The sequence below is a fragment of the Hypanus sabinus genome, chromosome 8, assembly GCF_030144855.1.
Source record: "Hypanus sabinus isolate sHypSab1 chromosome 8, sHypSab1.hap1, whole genome shotgun sequence".
Classification (NCBI taxonomy): Eukaryota; Metazoa; Chordata; class Chondrichthyes; order Myliobatiformes; family Dasyatidae; genus Hypanus; species Hypanus sabinus.
Window position 1 is genome coordinate 141,461,745 of NC_082713.1, and position 23,908 is coordinate 141,485,652.

General features: G+C 39.9%; 1 protein-coding gene across 6 annotated transcripts in view; it reads left to right on the forward strand.

Moving 5' to 3' along the window:
• LOC132398500 (ELKS/Rab6-interacting/CAST family member 1-like) overlaps nt 1-23,908 on the forward strand; it is a 734,829-nt gene that overhangs the window by 136,758 nt on the left and 574,163 nt on the right. For all 6 annotated transcript variants that reach the window (XM_059978062.1, XM_059978065.1, XM_059978064.1 and 3 more), the window contains 2 exons: nt 5,716-5,856; nt 7,218-7,358. In XM_059978062.1, coding sequence (XP_059834045.1) covers nt 5,716-5,856; nt 7,218-7,358 — 282 coding nt within the window. The remainder of the gene's footprint in view (nt 1-5,715; nt 5,857-7,217; nt 7,359-23,908) is intronic.

Below are 23,908 nucleotides of genomic sequence, written 5' to 3' on the forward strand. Positions count from 1 at the left end.
CATGCTGCAGGTGTAATCCTTGACCAGCCTCTCAAAGCACTTGCTTATTATTGAGATAAGTGCGACAGGACGCCAGTCATTGTGAATCTTGACTCAATCTTGTCCTTGAATTGTTGTTTCGTATCCTTGATAGCTTTACACAGATTGTAGCTGCTTTTCTTGAGCTCCTGCTGATTGCTGGCAATGTAAGCTCTGTCACGTGGTAAGCACTGGTCTCATGGAACTATTAATCCAGTGTTTCTGGTTTGGGAAGACCCTGACCAACTTCTGGGGCGGGGAGGGGGTCAACATCATTGATGCACTTCCAGATGAAGCACGTGACTCCATCTGTGAACTTGGAGACATCCTCATCATGGAACACATTCCAGTCGAGTTCGTCGAAGCAGTTCTGCAGCGTACATCGGCAAAAGCAGGGTCAAAGAGTGATCTGACTTTGCAAAAGCTGGGCGAAGGAGAGCTTAGTAAGCATTGCAGAAGGGACTGTAGCAGTGGTCATGTGTGTTATCTTCATAAGTGCTCACCTGGGTGTGCTGCCAAAACTTCAGAGAGACTTTCATCAGCGGCGCTCGATTAAGATCACTGGTGACGATGAAAGCAGCCTCTGGGTGTGCAGTTTCCAGCATGTTGATGGTTTCGTACAGTTTCCTGAGAGTCAGGTCAGTATCATCCTGTGATGGAATGTACACCGCTGTGATGATAACAACCGTGAACTCCCTAGGTAGCCAGTAGGGTCTGCACGGCAGCACCAGGTATTCCGGGTCTGGGGAGCGAAAGGATTTGAGGGCATTCACATTCTGGGGGTTGCACCAAGCATTGTTGACCATAAAGCATACCCCTCCTCCTTTACTCTTCCCAGAGAAGTTTTTTGACCTGTCTGCCTGGAACAGGAAGAATCCAGAGCGCTCGATAGCGTGGTCTGGTATCTCCTCCGTCAGCCAGGTCTCCATGAAGCACAAAACATTATATTCCTTTGTTTCCTGCTGGTAGGAGATTCTGGCTCTCACTTCACACAACTTGCTGTCCAGGGACTGAACGTTAGCCAGGAGTATGCTAGGGAGCGGTGGCTGATTAGCATGCCTTCTCCCTCTTCTCCGGCACTTTTTCCGAGGTAGTGGCGGTATAAGAGATGAGTCTCCCATGGATTGCACAAGCAGGGGTTCCCAGAAAGGTGGCAGGTAGTGGGTACATGCCGCCTTTCTGATGTTTAGAAGTGTCAATCTATTGTATCTGATGTGACTATCAGCTACCTGAACAGAAAATGCTAAGAAAATTGTAAAAATTCGTAGTATACTATAGATTTAGAACGGAGCTTGCAACACAGCCGCTGTAAGCGCCATCATCATTATTCTACTTTCATGTTTTGGAAAATATTTCTCCCTGCTACAGTGTGCAGCTGGTACAGCTGAATGAAGTTCAGTAATGGAAAAATAATTGTAATCCAATAAACAGCTGATTGTCATTCCTAAACGCTTTTGTAATATCAATTTGTTCTTTAAAGAACAGCTTAACCATTTACTTCTATATTTATATGCAATCATTAAGTGTACTGCTATTAATGTGTGGGAATTAAGCACACAAGTTATGTGTTCGATGAGTGTTTGAACTATGACAATGGAATTAAATTTAGGGAAGAATAGATTCAAGTACATTGGATAAATGATAGAAAATTTGGAAGCATGTCTTAACTATGAGAGTTAATAAAATATCAAGGTTGTATGTGATATACATAATAAATCTGAATTTAGAACATAGGAACAAATATTTTGTGTGCCAAGGTTCATAAATTCATCGGCATTCAGCTCACTCTGACCGGAAGGGCCTGGTGCTGGCGTCGAGACTGTAAACAAAGATGGGGGAAGTGTGGGGGTCTAAGTGCTAGGCTAAGGCTAAATGCACACTGGCCAGGACTACCTAGCATCTTCCTCGCCAATGTTCGGTCTCTGACAAACAAACTGGACAAACTAAGGACTTGGGGCCTCATAAAAAGAAGGCTTATGGATTGCTACGTCATGTTTTTTATGGAAACGTGGCTAAACAGTGATATCCCAAACAACATGGTGGAACTGGAAGGGTGTACGGTCTTCAGGGCTGACAGAGCTGCAATAGCGACAGGTAAAAGTAGAGAAGGTGGTTTATGTATCTACGTGAATCAATCATGGTGCACTAACTCTACCGTTGCTGACACTCATTGCTCTGATGATCTGGAATACCTGATTATTTAAGTGCAGACCTTTTTATCAACCACGAGAGTTTACGTGCACTGTTGCTGTCGCAGTTTATGTACCACCGGATATCATTGCAACCTACGTACCGTGCTTCCAAGATTTTACCAAAATGTATCATGCTCCACAAGGGAAATAAAACCTTAGTTCATGTCTACACAAATGTGGCTGATGCTTACAAAGCCACTACCCTCCCCCCACCTGGGACAGTCTGACCATCTGTCATTGTTCTGCTTCCCAAGCATACGGTCATTAAGCGTGTGATACTCACAATGAAGACTATTAAGATCTGGCTGGAGGGTGCTGACTGTTCTTCAGCACCAATTCCAGCATACAGATTGGAGCACATTTGCTGCCCGTGCCACCACAGACTCTCAGATTAACACTGATTTATATACCAGCTCTGTCCTTGAGCATATCAGCAAGTGTGTAGATAGAGTGACATTACAAAAACAAATAAAAGTTTTCCCCAACCAGAAACCATGGATGAACAGAGAAGTTCGCCTCATGCTCAAAGCAAAACTCAGCATTCAGGTCTGCAGACTGGTAGGCTTACAGTAGCCAGGGCCAACCTGAGGAGGGGAATCTCTCAGGCTAAACACGCATACAAACAGAAGATTGAGAAGTATTTCAACTCCTCGGACCCCCGGCACATGTTGCGACGTACAGGTCATTACAGACTTCAACCCATCTAGTACCGTGCCCCCTTCCAGCTCTGCTTCCCTGATGAGCTTAATTACTTTTACTCTCGCTTTGACCGAGGGAAGAAGGAGGTCACTCTCAAAGCGGATCTCTCACCTGGTGAACTGCCTCTGTCACTTTCCACATCCGATGTTTGCGTCACCCTGAGCAGGGTGAATATACGGAAGGCAGCTGGTCTGGATGGAATACCTGGCCGTGTGCTCAGAGTCTGTGCAGGGCAGTTGGCCAGGGTCTTCACGGACATTTTCAATCTGTCCCTGGCCCAGGCAGTTGTCCGCACAAGCTTCAAGATTGGCACCATTGTGCCAGTGCTGAAGCTTTCCACTGCCATGGACCTGAATGACTTCCACCCAGTTGCACTCACCCCCATCATTGCAAAATACTTTGAGAGATTGGTTCTATCACATCTGAAATCTTTTCTGCCCACTACCCTGGAGCTCCATCAATTTGCCTATCACACCAACAGGTCTACAGAGGACACCATCTTCACGGCACTTCATTCTGTCCTGACCCACCTGGACAGCCCCAACTCTTACGTCAGAATGCTGTTCATTGATTTTAGTTCGGCATTCAATAGTGTGATCTCCTCCAAGCTGATTGTCAAACTTCGCCAGCTTGGTATCAGCTGATCCCTCTGCAATTGGACCTTGGACTTCCTGACTAATAGACTCCAATCTGTTAAGTTAGATAACCTCTTCTCTTCCATTCTTACCCTGAATACCGACGTACCTCAAGGATGTGTGCTGAGCCCTCTTCTGTACTCCCTTTTCACCTAAGACTGCGTTCCTGTACATGGTTCTAGCTCTATAATCAAGTTCGCAGACAACACCACGTTGGTTGGACTGATCAGAGAGGATGACGAGACAGACGGCCTACAGGGACGAGGTCCAGCACCTGGCTGTGTGGTATGCCGATAACAACCTGGCCCTTAACATCCAGAAGACTAAGGAGATTATTGTGGACTTCAGGCATGCTAGGAGCTACACTCATGTCCCCATCTACATCAGTGAAGCTGTACTGGAGCATGTATCAAGCTTCAAATTCCTTGGTGTCCACATTTCCAATGATCTCACCAGGTCCCTGAACTCCTCCATCCTGATCAAAAAGGCGCAACAGCACCTTAATTTCCTGCGGAGCATCAGGAAAGCTCACCTCTGTCCCAGGATACTGACAGACTTTTATCACTGTACCATTCAGAGCATACTCACCAACTGCATCTCAGTGTGGTATGGCAATTGTCCCATTTAGGACCGCAAAGCACTCCAGCAAGTGGTGAAAACTGCCCAGTGGATTATCGGCACCCAATTGCCTACCATTGAGGACACCTATCATAAATGCTGCCTGGGCGGGGCGAAAACCATTATCAAGGATGCATCTCACCCTAACCATGGACTTGTTACTTTCCTCCCATCCGGTAGGCACTACAGGAGCATCTGCTCCTGCACCAGCAGGCTCAGGAAAAGTTTCTTCCCTGAGGCTGTGAACCTGCTGAACCTCTCATCACAGCACTAAGCAATATTGTACCCATATTGGACTGTCTCAGTACTTTTATATTTGTATGCTGTAGTACTTTTTATTTTATTTGCAGTTATTTTGTAAATAATACTATTCTTTTGCACTTCAGGTTAGTTGCTAATTGCATTTCATTGGCTTTGTATCTGTACTCGGCACAATGACAATAAAAGTGAATATAATCTAATAAATCATTGAAAGCTAATTCATATATTACAGAAAGTAAACAAAAAATCCACTGTAGTGTTGGTGTTTATTTCAAAAGTGCTTAGTGCAGAGGGAAAATTTTGCGCTTCAGCTTTATAGAGACTGGGTTAAACATTTCCTTCTAGAGTATTGGATTCACGTTCATGTATAGCAACTCACAAAGCAATCTATTTGGCACGGTCTAGAGTTACTTGAATAATGGTACAAAATCTTTTTTATACAGAGAGTCTGAGCCAGTTGCTGCTCATGTGACTGTAACCATCTTGATTTTTCTTTGTAATGTTTTTCATTTTACTGTAATCGATTTGTACACTTTGTGACATTTAAATACCTTGCTTTCATCTTTTTCTATTCCAAGTAGCTGAGCATACAGAATCCAGGTTCTTAATCCATAACTGGCAACTATGTAATCATATGGGTCATAGAAGACCCAAACATACTGTCAAGTACCATATGACAGCTTTTTTTCTATCACTGATTGCTCACTGATTTTTGTTGCTCAAATCCATTTATAAATCAGAGCATGACTCATTTTTGCACTATTATGTGACAAAGGTTATTACACAAGACTTAAAAGAATATATTGAGGATAGATTGGATGAGTTTGCTTGATATTCTTTTTTGAACAAAAACTGAAGGTTGATCAAATTAAGCTATTTAAAATTATAACCTGGATTTGATACCGTTCAGCTATTACTTGCGATGAAACCTGAGCAAGCAGGTATAATTTTAAAATTAAAACTTAGGCAGAAGGGAAAGGGATTAGAAAGACTTAATTGTACAAAGAGTAGTGCAAATTTGAAACTGCTCTACAATAGGCTTGGATGAATTGAAAGTGTTTGAGATTACTGTGAGGTGGTATGTAATAAGAGATATCAGGAAAGGCCACACTAATGAAGTTGAGTTCTAGATCATTCAGATTTTTGAAGGGTGAAGTTCCTGTGATTTTTAGGTTAGTACTTGATTGCGTTCTTAAAATTGTGAACACAGCAAAATATTCTCTCATTAACTCTGCCTTATTAATCACTGTGAGTTAACATAATTTTCTTTCTTTTTGATCAATTTGTTGAAGGAGAGAATAATTGAGCGGCTTAAAGACCAAAGAGAAAGAGATGAAAGAGAAAAGCAAGATGAAATTGATGGCTACAAGAAGGAGTTAAAAGAAATTAAAGAAAAGTTCACCAACCTCCAACGAGATCTCTCAGAAAAAGAGGCAAGAAATAGAGTTTTTAAGACTACTTGATGCAATTTAGAAAGTTTTTATCAAATCCGAACTATTCTTTCAGACTAATACATATAAAACAATTTGTATTTTGGAATGATTTAAGACATTTAGATTTGTATACAAAGTTGGACCAAATTACAATAGTTACTTAAGTCATAAGACTCATTTACCAAAATGAATCAGTTCTTATTTATAATGCAAATGTTCCATATAGTCAATTGGAATTTCAGATGTTTTGTAGTTTTAATATTTTCTGTCCAAGTGGATGCCTTCTCATTCTCAGCTCCATGTGCCTGACAAATTAGTATCTGATTTTGTATGTTCAAACTCTGGCACAGTACACTGCCTAGTTTTGATTCATTTACCCTAATTATATTATTTCCTTGCTAGATTTAATGTGAATCCTCTCCTATTCGTTTTATTGTAGAGCTCAGTATTTTCTATTACAATTTATTGGAAAAAGTAAGGAGCATATTTGCATGCCAAATAATGTACCTCCTACCTGCTTAGATCAACATATTTTTAAAAACTTCACAACACTATATAAATGCACCAGTACCTGGCCTCAATAACATTAGCATGATTTTATGGCAGATTGGTGTACTTGCAAAACATCTCAGTTGAACAGCTTTTGCTTTCTGAGAGGATAGAAGTTAAGAGATGTGGCAGTGAAAGTGAATATTGGAGGGCCACTGTAAGCACCAAAATAGTTGAATCAGACATGGTTAAAAAGATGATCCAGGGTATCTCTGTCATATGTGTTATGTAGATTGAAGTAGGCAGACTTTATGTAGAAAAGATTCAAGCCCATCTTGGAATTATGGATCCTAAATTATGAACACAAGACTCAGCTTAGGATGGGAACATTAGTACTGAATTTGTGCTGGTAGTCCATTACAGTGGCTTTGATTCCCTACTTCTAAAACTAAACCAAAATATGAATCCCCATGATGGAACTAAAATATTGAGAAGGAAGTTAGAAATTTGTGTCAAGGGTCATCAATGTACATGTGGAAACTTAACCCATGTTAGCATTTGATGTTGTCAAAGGGAACCACATGAACAACAAAGGTGTGCAGGCTCAGGAGAGATTGAGGATCTTCAGAATTATTTGTGAAGTGAAGCCATTGATAGCTATGGTGTGGTTGTGATCTGATGGATGAGCATAGCAGCAAGGGCAAAATCATCCTTTAAGTTGCAGTATAAAAGGATACAATGGTAAATTCAAACAGAAATTAAGGAGAGTGAGAAAGTTAGGAAATCTGAATGAAGAAATACTACAACAGCACATTACTGAAAGCTTCAAAGAATTTCACGTTAATTAAAGTTGTAAGTATTTAATACTGCAGGCATTGTTGCTGGAACTTAAAGAGCATGCATCATCTTTGGCATCATCTGGATTGAAAAAGGATTCCAAGCTAAAAACACTAGAGATGGCTCTTGAACAGAAGAAGGAGGAATGTACGAAATTAGAAGAACAGCTACATAAGGTACATTTATATTAGAACACTTCATTTTGTGGCAGTGTCATTTTGTATCTTAGAAACTTAATTATCCATAGGTTCAATAAAATGAAATTGAATGTGGGGATCCATTCTTTCTTCTAGGGCCATTTATGCAAGAATTCTAGCCATTCAGCTTTCTCTTAGATTCAGGTGTTTCAATGGTGGAAAATGTGATACTTTCTCTGTGTGTGCAGCTACTACAAGTCATCTCAGGAGGCTTGAACATCAGTTGAAGCCTGTCTAGCCAATTCATCTTTCTAGTTGCATGCTTTAAGGGAGTGATTCTAACAGCTGAGGTTATACTAGTTAGTATGAGAAATGCCATGTAAAACTGATTGTCAAGAGATGCATTTTATAGGTAATAGTATGTTATGTTGTTCATGCAAAGATCTGTTTTATCACAGCAATAGCATCAGCAAATCAGACAGCATATTACCTGTGGAGTACGTATTGGGTAAAGTGCACATAATAACTATTTATCTCATTGCTAAGGTGAAAGGGGTAGCCGTCATAAGTTGGCTTTCATCTAATTACTATTGATGCCATTCTCTTGTCGAATTGTGTTTGTTTTGTATATCTTTTATACTTTTTAGGGTGTATATTGTTGCAGGTCTTTATATTCTTAGGAAAGCTTTATGCTTTCTCGTTAGTTGTTTTCCCAATTAATTTACTGTGGGAGCATGGTCACAGTCAATCATTTGTTATGTAAAAGCTTTCCTCAGTCTGATGTTAGTATGCAATTATGCTATTGATTTTCGTCCTTTCCTGGGATACCTGCCTGAATATCAGCTATGGTAGAAGAAAGAGGGAAGTAGATGTTCATTTTTTTTTTAGGATTATGACTCATGATCTTGTTGATTTAGTAGCATGTGTACATGTTAGACTGTGTACATGTGTCAATGACATGTCTGCATGGTACCAAGAAGAGTTGCCTTTCTTCCTTCCTACTGCATCTCCCATCAATTCTTTGTCCTCTATTTTGACATTCATTTTCTAGTCTAAACCCATATTCTTACATCATTGTTAGAGGTACTGTGTAACTTTGTGCCAACTGCGTAGACACCATGTTTTAAAGATCCTATCTTCAATAGCCTGATCAAAGAAGTGGACTGAATTTGTATTGATTTACTCGTTCACTTACTCTTTCAATCTTCAATTCTTTCACTCACTCTTGCTCAATGTTGATCTTAAGCACTTGTTAACTTGCTTTAAGGCACATGCCGGTGATAATAGATCTGATTCTGATTGTTTTTAATCATATGACACAAATGAGAAAATCTGGAGACACTGGAAATCCAAGCAACACACACAAAATGCTGGAGGAACTCTGCAGGCCAGGCAGCATCTGTGGAAAAGAGTAGTCGATGTTATACTCTTTTTCATAGATCTGCCAAACCTGCTGAGTTCCTTCAGCATTTTGTGTGTGTGTGTGTGTATTATACACAGATTCAACTATAACTCCAGTCAACTCTCCTTGCTCCCTCTTGCCATCAGAATGCAACGTACAGCAGAGGCTGAGAGAGGACCTTTAGTAATATCCACAAGCTTTGGTGGGTTTCTGAATTCGATTTCTGATTGGAGAGTTCAGGGAGGAAACTGCATGGCAGGATAGGTTTTAAAAAAGCTATAAATGCATCATGCACACAATATTCTATACATTGCATTTACATGTATATCAGCTTGCGATCATGTTGATGCACGTGCTATATACACAGCATATTGTGTGTACTTGTTATCATAAAGTAATTGTATTTGCAATTGGCAAGCAAAATGTCTTGCCAATGTTGCAACAGCCATGATACTTCCTGTTACATTTTTGGTGAGTATACACTTGAATTTCAGATGGAGCATGATGACTCTGACTAAGAAAGCCTGTGAATTTGACTTTGGGTGTAAAATTGCTGACCAAGACAAAACTTGGGCTCCTCACATTTGTTGCACAACATGTGCTGTCGATCTTGGGGCTTGGCTCAGAGGTACTTGAAAGTCAATGCCATTCACTGTACAGATGATATGGTGAGAGCAGAGGGATCATGTGGAAAAGCGCTACTTCTGGCTGACCAATGTGTTGGGTTTCTTTGCTAAAAACAAGGAGTCTATTGAATACCCCAATCTCCCTAGAGCCATGAGACCTGTTCTACATGATGATAGTCTTCCAATACTGAAACTACCAGAGACATGGAGTCCAGAGGAGGCAGATGAAGATGATGCATGAATCCAGAATGAAAAGCTATACTGATACAGATTTTGAAACCTTTACATTGATTGAACCTCATCTGATAACTGTATCTGAGTTAAGTAGACTTTTAGATAGGTACATGGAGCTTAGTAAAACAGAAGGCCATAAGTAAGCCTAGTAATTTCTAAGGTAGGGGCATGTTCGGCACAACTTTGTGGGCCGAAGGACCTGTATTGTGCTGTAGGTTTTCTATGTTTCTAAATGACCTGGTCAGAGACTTGAGTTTGTCAAGGCCAAAAGCAGAATTATTGGGTTCAAAACTGCAAGGATGGAATCTGCTGACACCAGGCACAAAAATGTTCATGAAAAAATTTTGAAATTTGAGGCCCATGTTTCCCAGAATAACTGGTGCCAAGATTAAGGAAGGCATTTTGGTCCACAAATCAAATGATGGGCAGTTTGAAGAACTTCTAGTGGGACCAGAGCAAATCACATGGAAGGCATTCAAGGATGTTGTTGAAATTTCTTTTGGCAAATACAGATCACCAAGTTTGTTGACAACATGATTCAAGCATACAGTATCGTGAAGTGCAACATGTCACTAAAGATTCATTTTCTGCTTTCTCATTTAGACTTCTTCCCTGCAAACCTTGGCACTGTCATTGATGAGCATGGTGAAAGGTTTCACCAGGACATTGTGGTCATGGAGAAATGGCATCTGGGCAATTAGTTCTAGCTAGTTATTCTTAGACACTTAAGCAAGAAGCCTATGACACTGAGTACCAACAAAAATAATCAAAACATTTTTAACGAAGTTCAACTATTGCGGTTCTCAAATGGCAGAGGTAGGCAACCGTCACTGACAAGGCAAATTAAGGACTGCATAAAAGCTAAAGAAAGGGCATATAAGGTAGCATAAGTGAGTGGGAAGTTGGATGATTAGGAAGCTTTTAAAATCCAACAAAAGGCAACTAAAAAACTATAAGAAGGGAAAAGATGAAATATGAGGGCAAACTAGCCAAAAATGTAAAACAGGATACTATAGGTTTTTTCAGTTATATAAAGAGTATAAGGGAGGTGAGAGTTGATATTGTACCATTGGAAAATGATGCTGGTGATGTAGTAATGGGGGACAAAAAATGGCAGATGAACTTATGGGTACTTTACATCAGTCTTTACTGTGGAAGACCCTAGCAGTATGCCAGAGATCTGTGAGTGTCAGGACACAGGAGTGAGTGCTATTGCTATTATAAAGGAACATGTACTAGGCAAAATCAAAGGTCTTAAGGGGGATATGACCTGGACCAGATGGACTGCATCCCAGAGTCTTGAGAGAGGTTGCTGAAGAGATAACAGATGTATTAAGCTTTCAAGAATCACTTGATTCTGGCATGGTCCCAGACAATTGGAAGATTGCAAATGTCACTACCCCCTTAAGGGAGAAAGGCAAAAGAGAGGAAATTGTAGGCCAGTTAGCATAACCTCAGTGATTGGCAAAGTGTTGGAGTCTATTATTAAGGATGAGGTTTTGGGGTACTTGGAGACAAATGATAAAATAAATCAAAGTCATTATGGTTTGTTGCAAGTGAAGTTGACCAGTGAAGTGAACTATACTCAATATTTTCATGTGTTAATACCAGTCTGGTGGAGGTTCTGGTGACGTCATCATCGAGAATGACAGCTTAAGTCACTAGGTCCTCCGGAAAAATGCGTATTAAGCCCCGTTAACCCATCAAATAGAATTTTTTTTGTGAAAAATATTTGAACTGAAAAGAGGGGCAAGAATGGTAAAAAGGAATGGAAATAAAAAAAGCGACACTGCGGAGCCTGCGGCTGAGAGGAGTGCAGCGAGCGGCTCTCCTACCCGACCACGTGCTAGCGAGGCGGATGCTGGGCCTCATTCAGGCGAAGCGGCCAATATAATAGAAATCCTGAAAGAGATTATGGAGTTCCAGAAAGATATAAAACAGCAGCTCTGTGATATTAAGTCAGAGCTCGCCAGCGTCAATCAAAAAAATAGCAGTGGCAGAGACTCGAATTGAGAAGGTGGAAGATCGTGTTCAAAACGTAGAATGGATATTGAGTAAGACAATAAAAATATTACATCACCAAGAAGGTAAACTGCTTGACCTGGAGGGAAGATCACGGCGGAAAATATCAGAATCTACAATGTTCCCGAAGGAGCGGAGGGCCGTCTATGATGGAGTTTGTCAGAAAGTTACTGTGGGACGCGCTGGATCTTCCCTCGGTTATGAAGCTAGAAGTCGAAAGAGCCCATTGTGCGCTCGTCCCAAAACCTACCCGGGATAGAAAGCCACGCTCAATAATAATAAAATTTCTTCGGTACAGCACCAAGGCGGAGATTCTACGAAGGGTCTGGGGTAAGAAGAGAGTGTTTTTAGAGGATAAATTAATATATTTTGACCAAGATTACCCTACTGCAGTCCTGCAGAAATGCAAAGAATACTCTGAAGTAAAGCGAATACCAAAGCAAAAAAAAAAAATCAGATTTCTAATTCCGTACCCTGCTAAACTTCGAGTGTTTTATAACAATGGGACACGGTTGTACCAGACAGTGGAAGAAGCGACTACAGACATGAAGGCCAGAGGGTTGCCCGTCAGTGTGACCAAAACGGGGGAAAGTCTGACTGAGGAATTATCCCTCTCCGCTTGGGAAATAGTGCAAGAATCGAGAAGGCAGGAGACGGGAGGAGGCCGAGAGAAATATATCAGGAAGAGACCAGGAGTTTCGCAAAGACAGTCCTCACCCCCCTTCAGAAGAGCCATAAGGTTTGGCTAACTTTAAAAATGTTGAGAAGCTAAACGGAAGCAAAAATACATGGTGATATACCTATCTCGAGAAATACTTTTTATCATGTGGATTTTATATTACTTAGTTCTTATTCTTTATTCGCTCACTTACTCCTTTTTCTCCACCAAAATGAGAAAAAAAAAATATATATAATACGTGTGTGTGTGTGTGCGTGTGTATGTGCGTGTGTGTGTGTGTGTGTGTATACAGGAGGAGGACGCAGGGAAATCTTTTCTGTGTAATGGATTTGTTCACTGACTTTTATGAATACTGCAGTGGGGGCCCTCAACTCACAAGTAGGAGGGGTTATCCCCCACAGCTAGACATTTCCTCTAGCTCAACGTTGCCATTTTTGTTATTATTCGCGTTTCTTGGTTCTTATTTGTTCAGGAAGTAGATCGATTAAGTTTTATTCTAATTTCAATGATACATTGACAGATAAATACAGATGGCTAAGGACAAGGTAAAATTCATTTCTTTTAATGTCAACGGGCTATTAAACCCAATCAAACTTAAGAGAATTTTATCCAATTTGGAACAATTTGATTCATACTGGGAAAAATGGTTTAACTACATAATGCCTCATAGGCCTGATTTTATTCTCACAAATCAATTAATCTGTTTAAAAAAAAATCACTCCCTACTTGTACATAGTTCTTTTCTTTTGCTTGTTTTTTCTTTCCACTTTTCTATAAGCGTGTACAGCAGATAAATACTTCGTGGAGATTTGTGATATATATGTACAATGTCTGAAGTACATCTTATGGAAATGTTTGTTTGATGATGAACTTCAATTAAAAAAATTAATTACAGAAAAAAAATACCAGTCTGGTATATGAGCTGCATAAGAACTATGTTTTGCAGGTATATACCTGCATGAATCACCAATGCCAATGCATTTGAAGAGCACTTTTAACATGGTTTAAGATCATGTAAAATCAGGCATACAGTTGTTGAACTAAAGGAGATTTGAGAAAAGAGAATAAAACTTGGTGAATAGGTAAACATCAAGTGACATCTTAAGAAATTGAGAAGAGCATGTAAGAGAGGTTGATAGACGGACCTGTTCTGTTTTTAAATTGTGTACTCAAGGAGCACCAAGTTGGTAAGATATTAGAGGAAGCCAATATTAGATTTTTGAGGCACTCTATAGGTAATGTTGAGGGCATTTCCTGAATGAGCTACCTTGACTGTGGCAAGAATGGCAGTGTAATCTAACTCACCAGCACAGCAGAGGATGGCTTTGGAAGACAGTAGTATGAACTTATGCTTGTATGTATGCTGAAAAGGATTGAAGAATTTTGCATCGTGCTCACAGGCAAAAAGGAACATAATTTGCTACTACAATTGAAGTTGCTGTAAAACTGTATTTTAAAATATATAATACTAAATGCACATAGCTGATTGGGCAGGATCAGTGGAAAGCAAAAGTTAGTATTTCAGGTCAGAAATCTGCCTTCATTATTGGAAAATTAGAGGACAAATTAGTTTCAAGTTATTAAGAGGCTGGTGGAGTAGTGGGAAAAAACAAGGGGAATAGGGGAATAGTCATTCATGTAAGTCCCAGATGGAGATTCATGAATACCATCACATTCAGATGAAGAAGGACTCTTTATTGCTGTTTCCCTCAAAGTTTTGTTTTATCAGGGTTGTTAGCCTTGAGCTGAATCCCTGAACCTGGAGGACAGGTGGACCACTCTTAGTCTGGCCTCTACCTTTTGATCTCTTTAGCATGGGTTACCCTACCAAGAGCCAAAGCATAAAGTCTTGACTCCAGCCAACATAGCTCTCTGGGTCATTCAGATTTCAAGTGTCTTTAAATTAATTTGATATTGAAATTGTTTTACTACAGTAACAACTGACTATAGAGATTCAAATATTAAGCTGTGAGAAAAGAGATTACAATAGTGTTATGGGTTTGGATAGGAAAGGCAGTTTAAGATGCTTTCATAGTTTTCAAAGACATTTTGTAAAGAAGTCAGGGAATTCTGTACAATGCTAGTGAACATGGAGGACTGAATTCCTTTGGTCTGGAAGCAGACTGGCCTTTTTGAATCTGTCACTACGCTCAAACTTCAAAGTTTCTTTGCACACACATAGAAGAATAGGGCTTTCCTCAATTTTTACTTGGAAAAGTTGAAGTTTAGCATGACCTAGCTTAGTATTTATATTATTGCTGCATTTGCTAAGCTTCATTTTGGTGTGTTATGTACCCCGTAACTGGGTCACTTACCAGCAAAGATAGAGAGGTCCGTTGAAGTCTGATGGTACTATTTTTAACAGTATTTATTGATAAAAATACACAAAAATAATATCAATGCAAACATACAGATAATATACGTCATCAATACTAAATCTAAAAGCGTGGGTATAATAATAATTAATAAGAAATAGCTCTATCGTTGTCTAGGGGATAATGTATTGTCCGATGGAAATATAAAAGTCACTCAAGTTCATTCAAGCTGCAGCTTTTTGGTTGGAGAGCAAGACGGAGGTTTAACTTGCCCATTCCTTTTATGATGTCGAACCTTTGAAAGTCGTCGGGGACTGATTTCCCCTTTGTGGTTAGCTAAAGCCGTGCTTCCGTGGTAAAGGCCCACCAATTCTGAGGCAAATGGAAAAGGACGCACATGGGCTTTTCCACCAGCTTTCGCTATTACACTGTTACAGGAGTTCTAACATTTCTTCTGGTGCGTCTGAAGGGGCTGTTCCCCAGACCCTCTTTTATCCTGACTCACAGGGTCTCAGATGTCAATCAGGTTGGGATGATGCAATCCCTCCACCAACTCCCCTTGGTTCATTGCCTGGGGGCTTCGATGAATCGTACAGTGTTCAATACACAATTCCATCTCCAAGAGACAATAACCGTTATCAGTGGTTCCGCCTTTCGGAGGCCAGGACACATTCCAAACTCTTTGTGGATTCTGCATGTCTTTCTCTCATTTCCTGGGACTCCTGACCTGACTTAATAGTGATCTTGCGATTCTCAAAAAGGAGGGGGCCACGGACGTAACAGGTGTCTCTGGGCAACAATACAATCTTTTAATCCAGATGTGCTCTCCTGTATATTCGTGAGACCTGACTTAGGTTGGGAGACTGCTTCACCGAGCACCCTTGCTCCATCTGCCAGAAAAAGTGGGTTCTCCTATTTCAATTCTACTTCTCATTCTCATTCTGTCATGTCAATCCATGGTTCCCTCTGCTGCCATGATGAGGCCATACTCAGGTTTGAGCAGCAACACCTTATATTCTGATCACAGACAAGAAAAAGTCTGTAGATGCTGGAGATCCAAGCAACATACACAAAGTGCTGGAGGAACTCAGCAGGCCAGGCAGCATCTGTGGAAAAGAGTAAGCATTCGAAGTTTGAGGCTGAGACCCTTCATCAGGTAAGTCAGAGTAAGAAAGTGGGGGGAGGGGAGGAAGAAATACAGGCAGTAGGTGATACATGAAACCAGGAGAAGGGGCAGGGTGAAGTAAAAAGCTGGGTTTGATTGGTGAAAGTGATAAAGGTCTGGAGAATGGGAAGTCTAATAAGAACCTAAGAGATAGGAGCAGGAGTAGGCCAATCGGCCCCTCAAGCCTGCTCCGCCATTCAACAAGATCATGGCTGATCCAATCTTAACTCTAGTTTTCACCGAATCCCACAAGGCAACATTGCCAACCAACAGGACACCATGCTGCCCATTTTATTTTATTATTCATCCCGCCCAAACCCATGTGATCACCCGGGGAAAATAAAAAAATGATTTGCCAATTGAGGAGAAAAAATCTGGAAAATTCCTCTCCGAGCCATCCAGGCTATCGAAAACTGGTCCAGGAGATCACATGGCTGATCTAAACCTAGCCTCATGTCCACTTACCTGCTCGCTCACTGTATCCCCTAATGCCATTTTTATCCAGGAAAATGTCTATCTCCGTTTTGAATTTATTGAGTGTAGTAGCTTCCACAGCTCTCTGGCGCAGTAAATTCCACAGCCCCACTACCCTCTGAGTGAAGAAATTTCTCCTCATCTCAGTCCTGGAACGGCATCCCCTTATTTTAAGATTATGCCCCCTAGTCCTAGTTTCACCCATCATTGGGAACATTCTCCCCACATCCACCCAATCAAGCCCCTTCACAATCTTATATGTTTCAATAAGATCACCTCTCATTCTTCGGAACAATGAGATTGGGACTCTACTCAACCTCTCATCATACATCAACCCACCCATCCCCGGAATTAACCTAGTGAACCTTCTCTGCACTGCCTCAAGAGCCAGTAGGTCCTTTCTTAAATATGGACACCAGAACTGCATGCAGTACTCCAGGTGTGATCTCACCAATACCCTAAACCCTAATACCCTAATAGGATTGGACAGAAGGCCATGGAAGAGAGGGAAGAGCACCAGAGAGAGGTGATGGACAGGTAAGGAGATGAGGTGAGAGGGAAATAGAAATGGGGACTGGTGAATGGTGAAGGAGAGGGGGAGGAGCTATTACTGGAAATTCAAGAAATTATTATTCATGCCATCAGGTAATTAGTTAACCAGAAGAACATTGTATTCTTTCTGGGTAGCTTCCAACATAATGACATGAGCATTGATTACTCAAACTTCTGGTAATTTCCCCTCCCCCCCCCCGGCTCCTTCACCATTCCCCATTCCTGTTTTCCCCCTTCCCTTCTCTCACCTTATCTCCTTACCTGCCCATCATTGCCTTCTGGTGCTCCTCCCTCTTCTGTCCTTTCCTATTAGCTTTCCTATTAGACACCCCATTCTCCAGCTTTATATCTTTTCTGCCAGTCAACTTTCCAGCTCTTTGCTGTTTACCCCCTCCCCCTCTCCTGGTTTCACCTATCACCTGCCATCTTGGTACTACTTCCTCCTGCCCCCAACCTTCTTATTCTGACTTCTTCCCTTTCATTCCAATCTTGAAGAAGGGTCACAGCCTGAAACGTTGATTACTTATTCTCTTCCATAGATGTTTAGACATTGCTTGGCCTGCTGAGTTCCTCCAGCATTGCTTTGGATTTCCAGCATGTGCAGATTTTTTTTTGTTTGTTTGCAATCTTGCAGCAAACTTTTGCTTTATTGAATCCACCTTTCAGTGTTGCCAACGGTTGTTGAAGGTAATCCTGAAGGACCCCATGACAGCTAAAAATATGACAACCTGGAATTTTGATCTCTAGGGTTGGATGTATTTGTTTGTGGCTATATGTTAATAGAGCTTTACAATAATATTGTAAGAGGCCATTGATTTAAACATGGAGAAACTGGGGAAAGGGGAGAATTAAATGTTGGCGAAGAGTGCATAGAGAAAATCAAGGATGAGCTAGCTTTGATTCCAACAGCAACTAAAAGCAGCTCAATGAAATTATGACAACAGTTGAGAGTAATACGAACACTCAGATTGCCCTCATAACCATAAATGTAATATCTCATGATATACAATATGGAATGGTGTGATACTCCTTTCAAATCCAATGTAGTAATGTATAATCTGCTGATTTTTTTTCCTGTAACTCTTCTGATTTCCCCTTTTCTATTTTACACTGCCCTGTCCTAACTAACTGCATTTTGGCTTTCCACTACCTAACCTCATTTTCATTCTGTTCCAATTAAAACAGAAAATGATGGAAACATTCAAACTATATCCGTGCAATATGAATCTGATTTAATGTTTCTGGCCAAGAGCTGTTGTCAGAACTGGATAAGAAAACAAGTTAGCTTTCAGATGCATTGAAGGTAGGGATGGGAAAGATGGATCAAAGAAAATACCTTTCAGGTTAATGCTTTCTCTAGATTGGGAAGTCACATTTGGATTCAGCTTGCAGAAAACACTTATCATTTCCAGATGTCTGCTACCTTAATCCTCTATCTGATCAGTATTTTTGTGTCCACCTGCACTGAGGTTCAATGCAGGCTTGCAGAACAACACCACACCTGTTTGTGCACATTGTGACCTTTAGGACTCGATACTGAATTCTCCAACTTTGGTCAACACTCTGGACGCATGCTTCCTAATGCTACATGAGACACATCTGCTTTCTAATGCTACTTTAGCTCATTTATGCCTTTGTTTTCACCCTATCAAGACCTTTCCTTTGTTCTTTCCATTACTTACCTACATTGTTTGGAACTGAAAACACTTTCTCTCTTTCCTTCCTCTGACAAAAGATTGCAGCATTGAGTAATTTAAAAGGTTGCACACAATAGTGCCCAAAGGATTTATACTTAATTTTTTGAGGCTGTTAATTTGTTTTGATGTTTTGTAGCTCTGCTGTAGTATGCCATTCTCCCTCTTGCATTCGTTCATTGCCATTCTGCTGCCAGTTTAAATATGAGGCATTGTGAAATGTGAAAACCTGATGACCTTATGCTACCAGAGGTTACTGATATTTCCGGGAAAGAAGAGAACTACTGTCTTTGGGATGGTTCATAGCCTTAAAATGAAGGCTTCCTCAGAGTGTTAGGCAGGAAGTATCAAGTTTTGACCATATAACAAAGATGAAATGATGATGTTTTAAGTAAGGTAGGTGTAAGTGTGTTGGCAAGGTGACAGTGGAAATCAAACCACAAATGTGTGAGATCATGTATTTTGCATTATGGAAGCAAATGAATTATCTGTAATTCATATGGAACCTATCTGATAGGTTTTCATCATACGCAGAGTTACAGACTGAAAGTCCTCAGTGTCCTCAGAGGGAAAAAAAGGCAGAAAAGCAATCAGTATTTTATTAGCTAAGCTGTAAATTCTCAGGGCAGGAAGGTAGTGCTTTAAAAAAAGGGGCCAGATTGTTTTGGGTGTTTAATTGGATTTTTTTCAGCTTTTATTTATTACTGTCAGTATTAGCTTAGTTTAGATAATTAAGTAGTTTCAGGCAATTGATGCATCAACTTTGAATGCAAGTTTCTGCAAGCACTATATTTTGAATATGTTGAGATCTTTTCCAGATACTGCTAAAGAATGAGAATTGCTATTTTTGTCGTAGAATACAAACAGAATATGAACAGATGTACTCCATTTATATCAGAACTTTATTCAAAAGGGGGCCAGGATGGCAATGCTTGGTTGTTGGCAGGTAGGGTTAATACCTGACTTTCAAGAGCACTTGTGAGTTATGTTCCGGCTGGACTTAAACTGCTGGAGAATAGTGCGGAAAGAACAGGTGCTGTTTTCTCCCGGTAGGGATTAGTTTTTAATTCCAAGTGCTCCTGTCATGTTTTGTCACCCTGTAACCTTATCCTTCTATCTCTCTGAATTATGGAGGACAGCATGTGTATAAATGGCTCTCTCCAGCAGACATCATGACTCCAGTATTTCTACTATTTTTTTAACGTTTCTTAATTGTACACTTTCTTTATGTTCTATCGCTGAGCAGCAGTGAACCATCTGATTGGCCAATCAGAGTTATCTGGGAACTAGTTGACTTGATCAGCATTTCTGATCTGGCTGTTGTTCACGATTGCACTTAAAAAATTATTGTTATTTCCATTATTATTTAACACACTGCATTTTATTGCAAATTATTTATCGCCTTTGGCAAGCACTTTTATAGCTGGCATACATGTGGTTGAGTTGTATCTGCAAGCCCTCCATTCCAAACAGTTCATAATAGGGTCCATTAGCTTGATACAGTGTAGTCCTTATTTATGCTGTTTTCTGAGCAAATTTAAAGTGATTACTGCACAGCTACAGAAGTTTATAGCACAAGTTGAGTGTACTCTGCAATGCACTATGTAGGTGCCCAGATATCCAATAAACAGTTTCTGTTAAGTGTGGATGTGAAATCTCTTCCATATTTATAGAACAGTATAAAATACATGGTCCTAAATAAGGATCTTGACCCACAATGTCCTCTGTTTACTCTTTTCCGTAGATGCTGCCTGACCTGCTGAGTTCCTCCAGCATTTTGTGCGTTTGTTGTTTGGTGCCACTTATGCCACAAGGGTGCTGTGTACAATTCTGGTCACCCCATTAAAAGATTGATATGATTTTACTTTTCAACGTTTTTTTTTGCCAGTGATGCAGGTGCAGTAAAGGAGGCAGCTATGGAACTCATGACTGTGCCAGCTCTTAGGAAAAATGATTGATTAATGCCATTAACCCTGCAAATTCCTTTGTTTACAAGAGTTTGTTTAATCTTTTTTAAATGCGAAAATAATTCTGCTTTCTCCAGACAGTACATTCTAGATCTAGGCTTATTGCCTTAAAATGTTGGGTTTATCCTTGGTTCTTTTTGTCAGTTACCTTAAATCACTGGCTTCTGGTAAACAAGTTCTTTTATCATTGCTAACCATTTATCCTGTTTACTTTAGCAGAATCAGTAATTGAATCATCTCTACTAAATCTCTAACACAAGGAAATCTGCAGATGCTGGAAATTCAAGCAACATGCACAAAATGCTGGTGGAACGCAGGAGGCCAGGCAGCACCTATAGGGAGAAGCACAATCAACGTTTCAGGCCGAGATCCTTCGTCAGGACTAAAGAAGGATCTCGGCCCGAAACGTTGACTGTGCTTCTCCCTATAGGTGCTGCCTGGCCTCCTGCGTTGCACCAGCATTTTGTGTGTGTTGCTACTAAGTCTCTGATATGCTTTCAGAATAGGCCCATTTTCTCAAGTTACTGCAGTTTGCAATCCTTAGCAATATACAAAATAGGAGCAGGGGTTTAGGCCCTTTGGCCTTTTAGAACAACTCTGCTGCTCAATAAGCCATGGCTGTTCCTACTTCCTCTCTATTTTCCATGATTCCTTTGGATGTAACACTTAGAGTCATTATTTAAAGTGGGTACTTGGAGAGGGTGCAGAAGAGATTGTCTGAAACTTGAAATCATACTTAATGTGTTAGTAGACTTTTATAAAAGTTGTGTCATTGTGTACTTTTTTAAATAAAGCTCAGTAATCGACTCTCTCTATGTATTTTCTCTCTATATTTTTTATATACGGTATTCTGATTTTGATAGAAAGCTTAGATGCACCAAAGCTATTGAAATCACCAGATATTCATATTTGGGAATTTAAGGGTTAAAGTACTAAATATTGATAAACTGTAGCAAACAAAATCATCTTATTTATAATGGGAATAACAATAAAGCTGTCAGAAACACCATTTAAAATAAAGTCGTCACTTTTTATTGTCATTTCGACCATAACTGCAGGTACAGTAGATAGTATAAATGAAACAATGTTTTTTCAGGACCATGGTGTTACATGACACAGTACAAAAACTAGACTGAGCTATGTAAAAAAAAAACACAGAAAAAAACTACACTAGACTACAGACCTACCCAGGACTGCATAAAATGCACAAAACAGTGCAGGCAGTACAATAAATAATAAACAGGACAATAGGGCAGTAAGGTGTCAGTCCAGGCTCTGGGTATTGAGGAGTCTGATGGCTTGGGGGAAGAAACTATTACATAGTCTGGTCGTGAGAGCCCGAATACTTCGGTGCCTTTTCCCAGATTGGAGGAGGAAGAAGAGTTTGTATGAGGGGTGCGGGGGGTCCTTCATAATGCTGTTTGCTTTGCGGATGCAGATGGATGACTGATGGCTGTTTCTGGAATGTACACACAAATGGTTAAAAATGGCAGAATCCCAGAAGATGTCATTAACTCACCGCCTTTTTGAAGGATGTTGTGATACATCTTCACTCAGGCAATCAACATTGAATTGTTAAACTGATTTTGGACCTTACCCATTTCTGATAATATAAAAGAAACTGATGATGTAATTCCTATACGTTATGTTTGAGCAATTTATTTTCTGTCAATGTAGTCCAATTCAATCAGAACACCTATTTGCCTATTTAATAATTCCATGCATTTTATTTTTTAAAAGTGTATTTCAGATTTTACCTTTTCCATTTCTTCCATTTCACAATCTTTTACCTTAAGAGCTTGTAAAATATACAATTATGTTTATGGTTGATCAGAATGCTTCTGTTTAATAGACTGCATTAACTACCTTTACAACGTTGTGGTTACTCTGTTTCAGAGGTCATCTTAAAGATGTAATTGAAAATGACTAAAATATGAGAAATCTGTGGACAGACAAAGCATTGAAGCCGTATTGATCACTCTCATCAGTTTCTCCTTTAAGTGATACAAATAATATTTTGCACAAATTGCGGTTTTATATCTAGCAGTAGTTTTTTGAATAACTAAGAAAGTATTGCTGGTGGAATCCATGACAAGTTTGTGCTCCACAGAAATTCCATCACAGCTATTTTGTATCCTTCATTAATGAGGCCATTGTGTTTCCATTTACAGCTAGGCAAATCAACTTGACTAAAAGCTTCCAAAGCTATTAATTCTGTAATCTTATGATACTTATTTTTCTATTCATTTCTATTTTGTTGGGTAGTTTTGATTATGGACTTAGTTGAATATGGATTTTCTGATTTCTTTAAATTTGTTAACTTGTTTAATATTCTGGCAACTTTTTAGAAGTTGTTCATCAGTTTGAGTTACTAGTTTTTTGAGATTTGTGCGTTACTGCAAAGCCCACGATTATTTCCCATTCCTAAATTTCTCTGAGCTGCTGCCTTTAACTGCTACTGTCCTTCTTGTGAATGTACTGCAGTAATGCTGTTGAGGAGGAAGTGCCACGGTTTGGACTCCATGATAATGAAAGGTCTCTGAAACCATATCCTGATGAGGGTGGTGTGCAATTTGGAAGGGGTCCTGCAAATGTTGGTGTTCTCATTGCATCAGCTACACTTGTTCTTGATGATGAAGGTTGAGCTTGCGAAGTGCTGAGTAGCTTAGGCAGGTGACTTCAGTGTATTTTGTAGGTGGAGTGTAAGTCAGTGGTAGGGAAGCAATGAGTAGGATGACTGACGTGGTACAAATCAAGTACACTTTCTAGATTGCTGTTGCACATTAGTTAGATGTGCTAATCTGAGGTAAGGGCAGCAAACTGTATGTAACATTGAAATGTGTGGCATGAACAGGTACTATTAAATCTGTTCAACCATGAAACCAACTGACCTCTCAATTAATATAAGTTGAGCAGACTTTACAGTTGGGTGAATGTTAATAATTGCTAGTTTAAAGTCCTGATTAAAAATCTGTTCTCTGTCGTATAGAGGATGAGTTGAGATTTTGGAAGTTTTCATCTTAAACACAATAGTATTTGTACTGTGTTCACTTCAGTAATATATGAAAATAAATAAGCATGTATTACATAGCAAAGTTGTGATAGGAATATTATGAAGTTGTTTTACAACACATCACATTTAATATTGCAGTTTCTGTATATGGTTTATGTTTTGGGAATGAATTGAAGACATAAATAACTTTAGGTTGTGTGTTTTGGAATCAATCAATTCCAGAGGCAAGGTAACAAGTTACAAAGAAATCTTCCCTTTTCAGGTTTCCTGTTTGTATATTTGCAACAGAGCAGCAGGGAAGTAAGTGCTATGTGTTACAAAGAAATACAGTACTTTATGCTCTCTATCTATTAATGGGAGTATATTTACTTGTTGCATCACAGCCTGGTATGGAAACACCTATGCCTTTGAACAGAAAATCAGACGGAATGTAGTGGATACAGCCC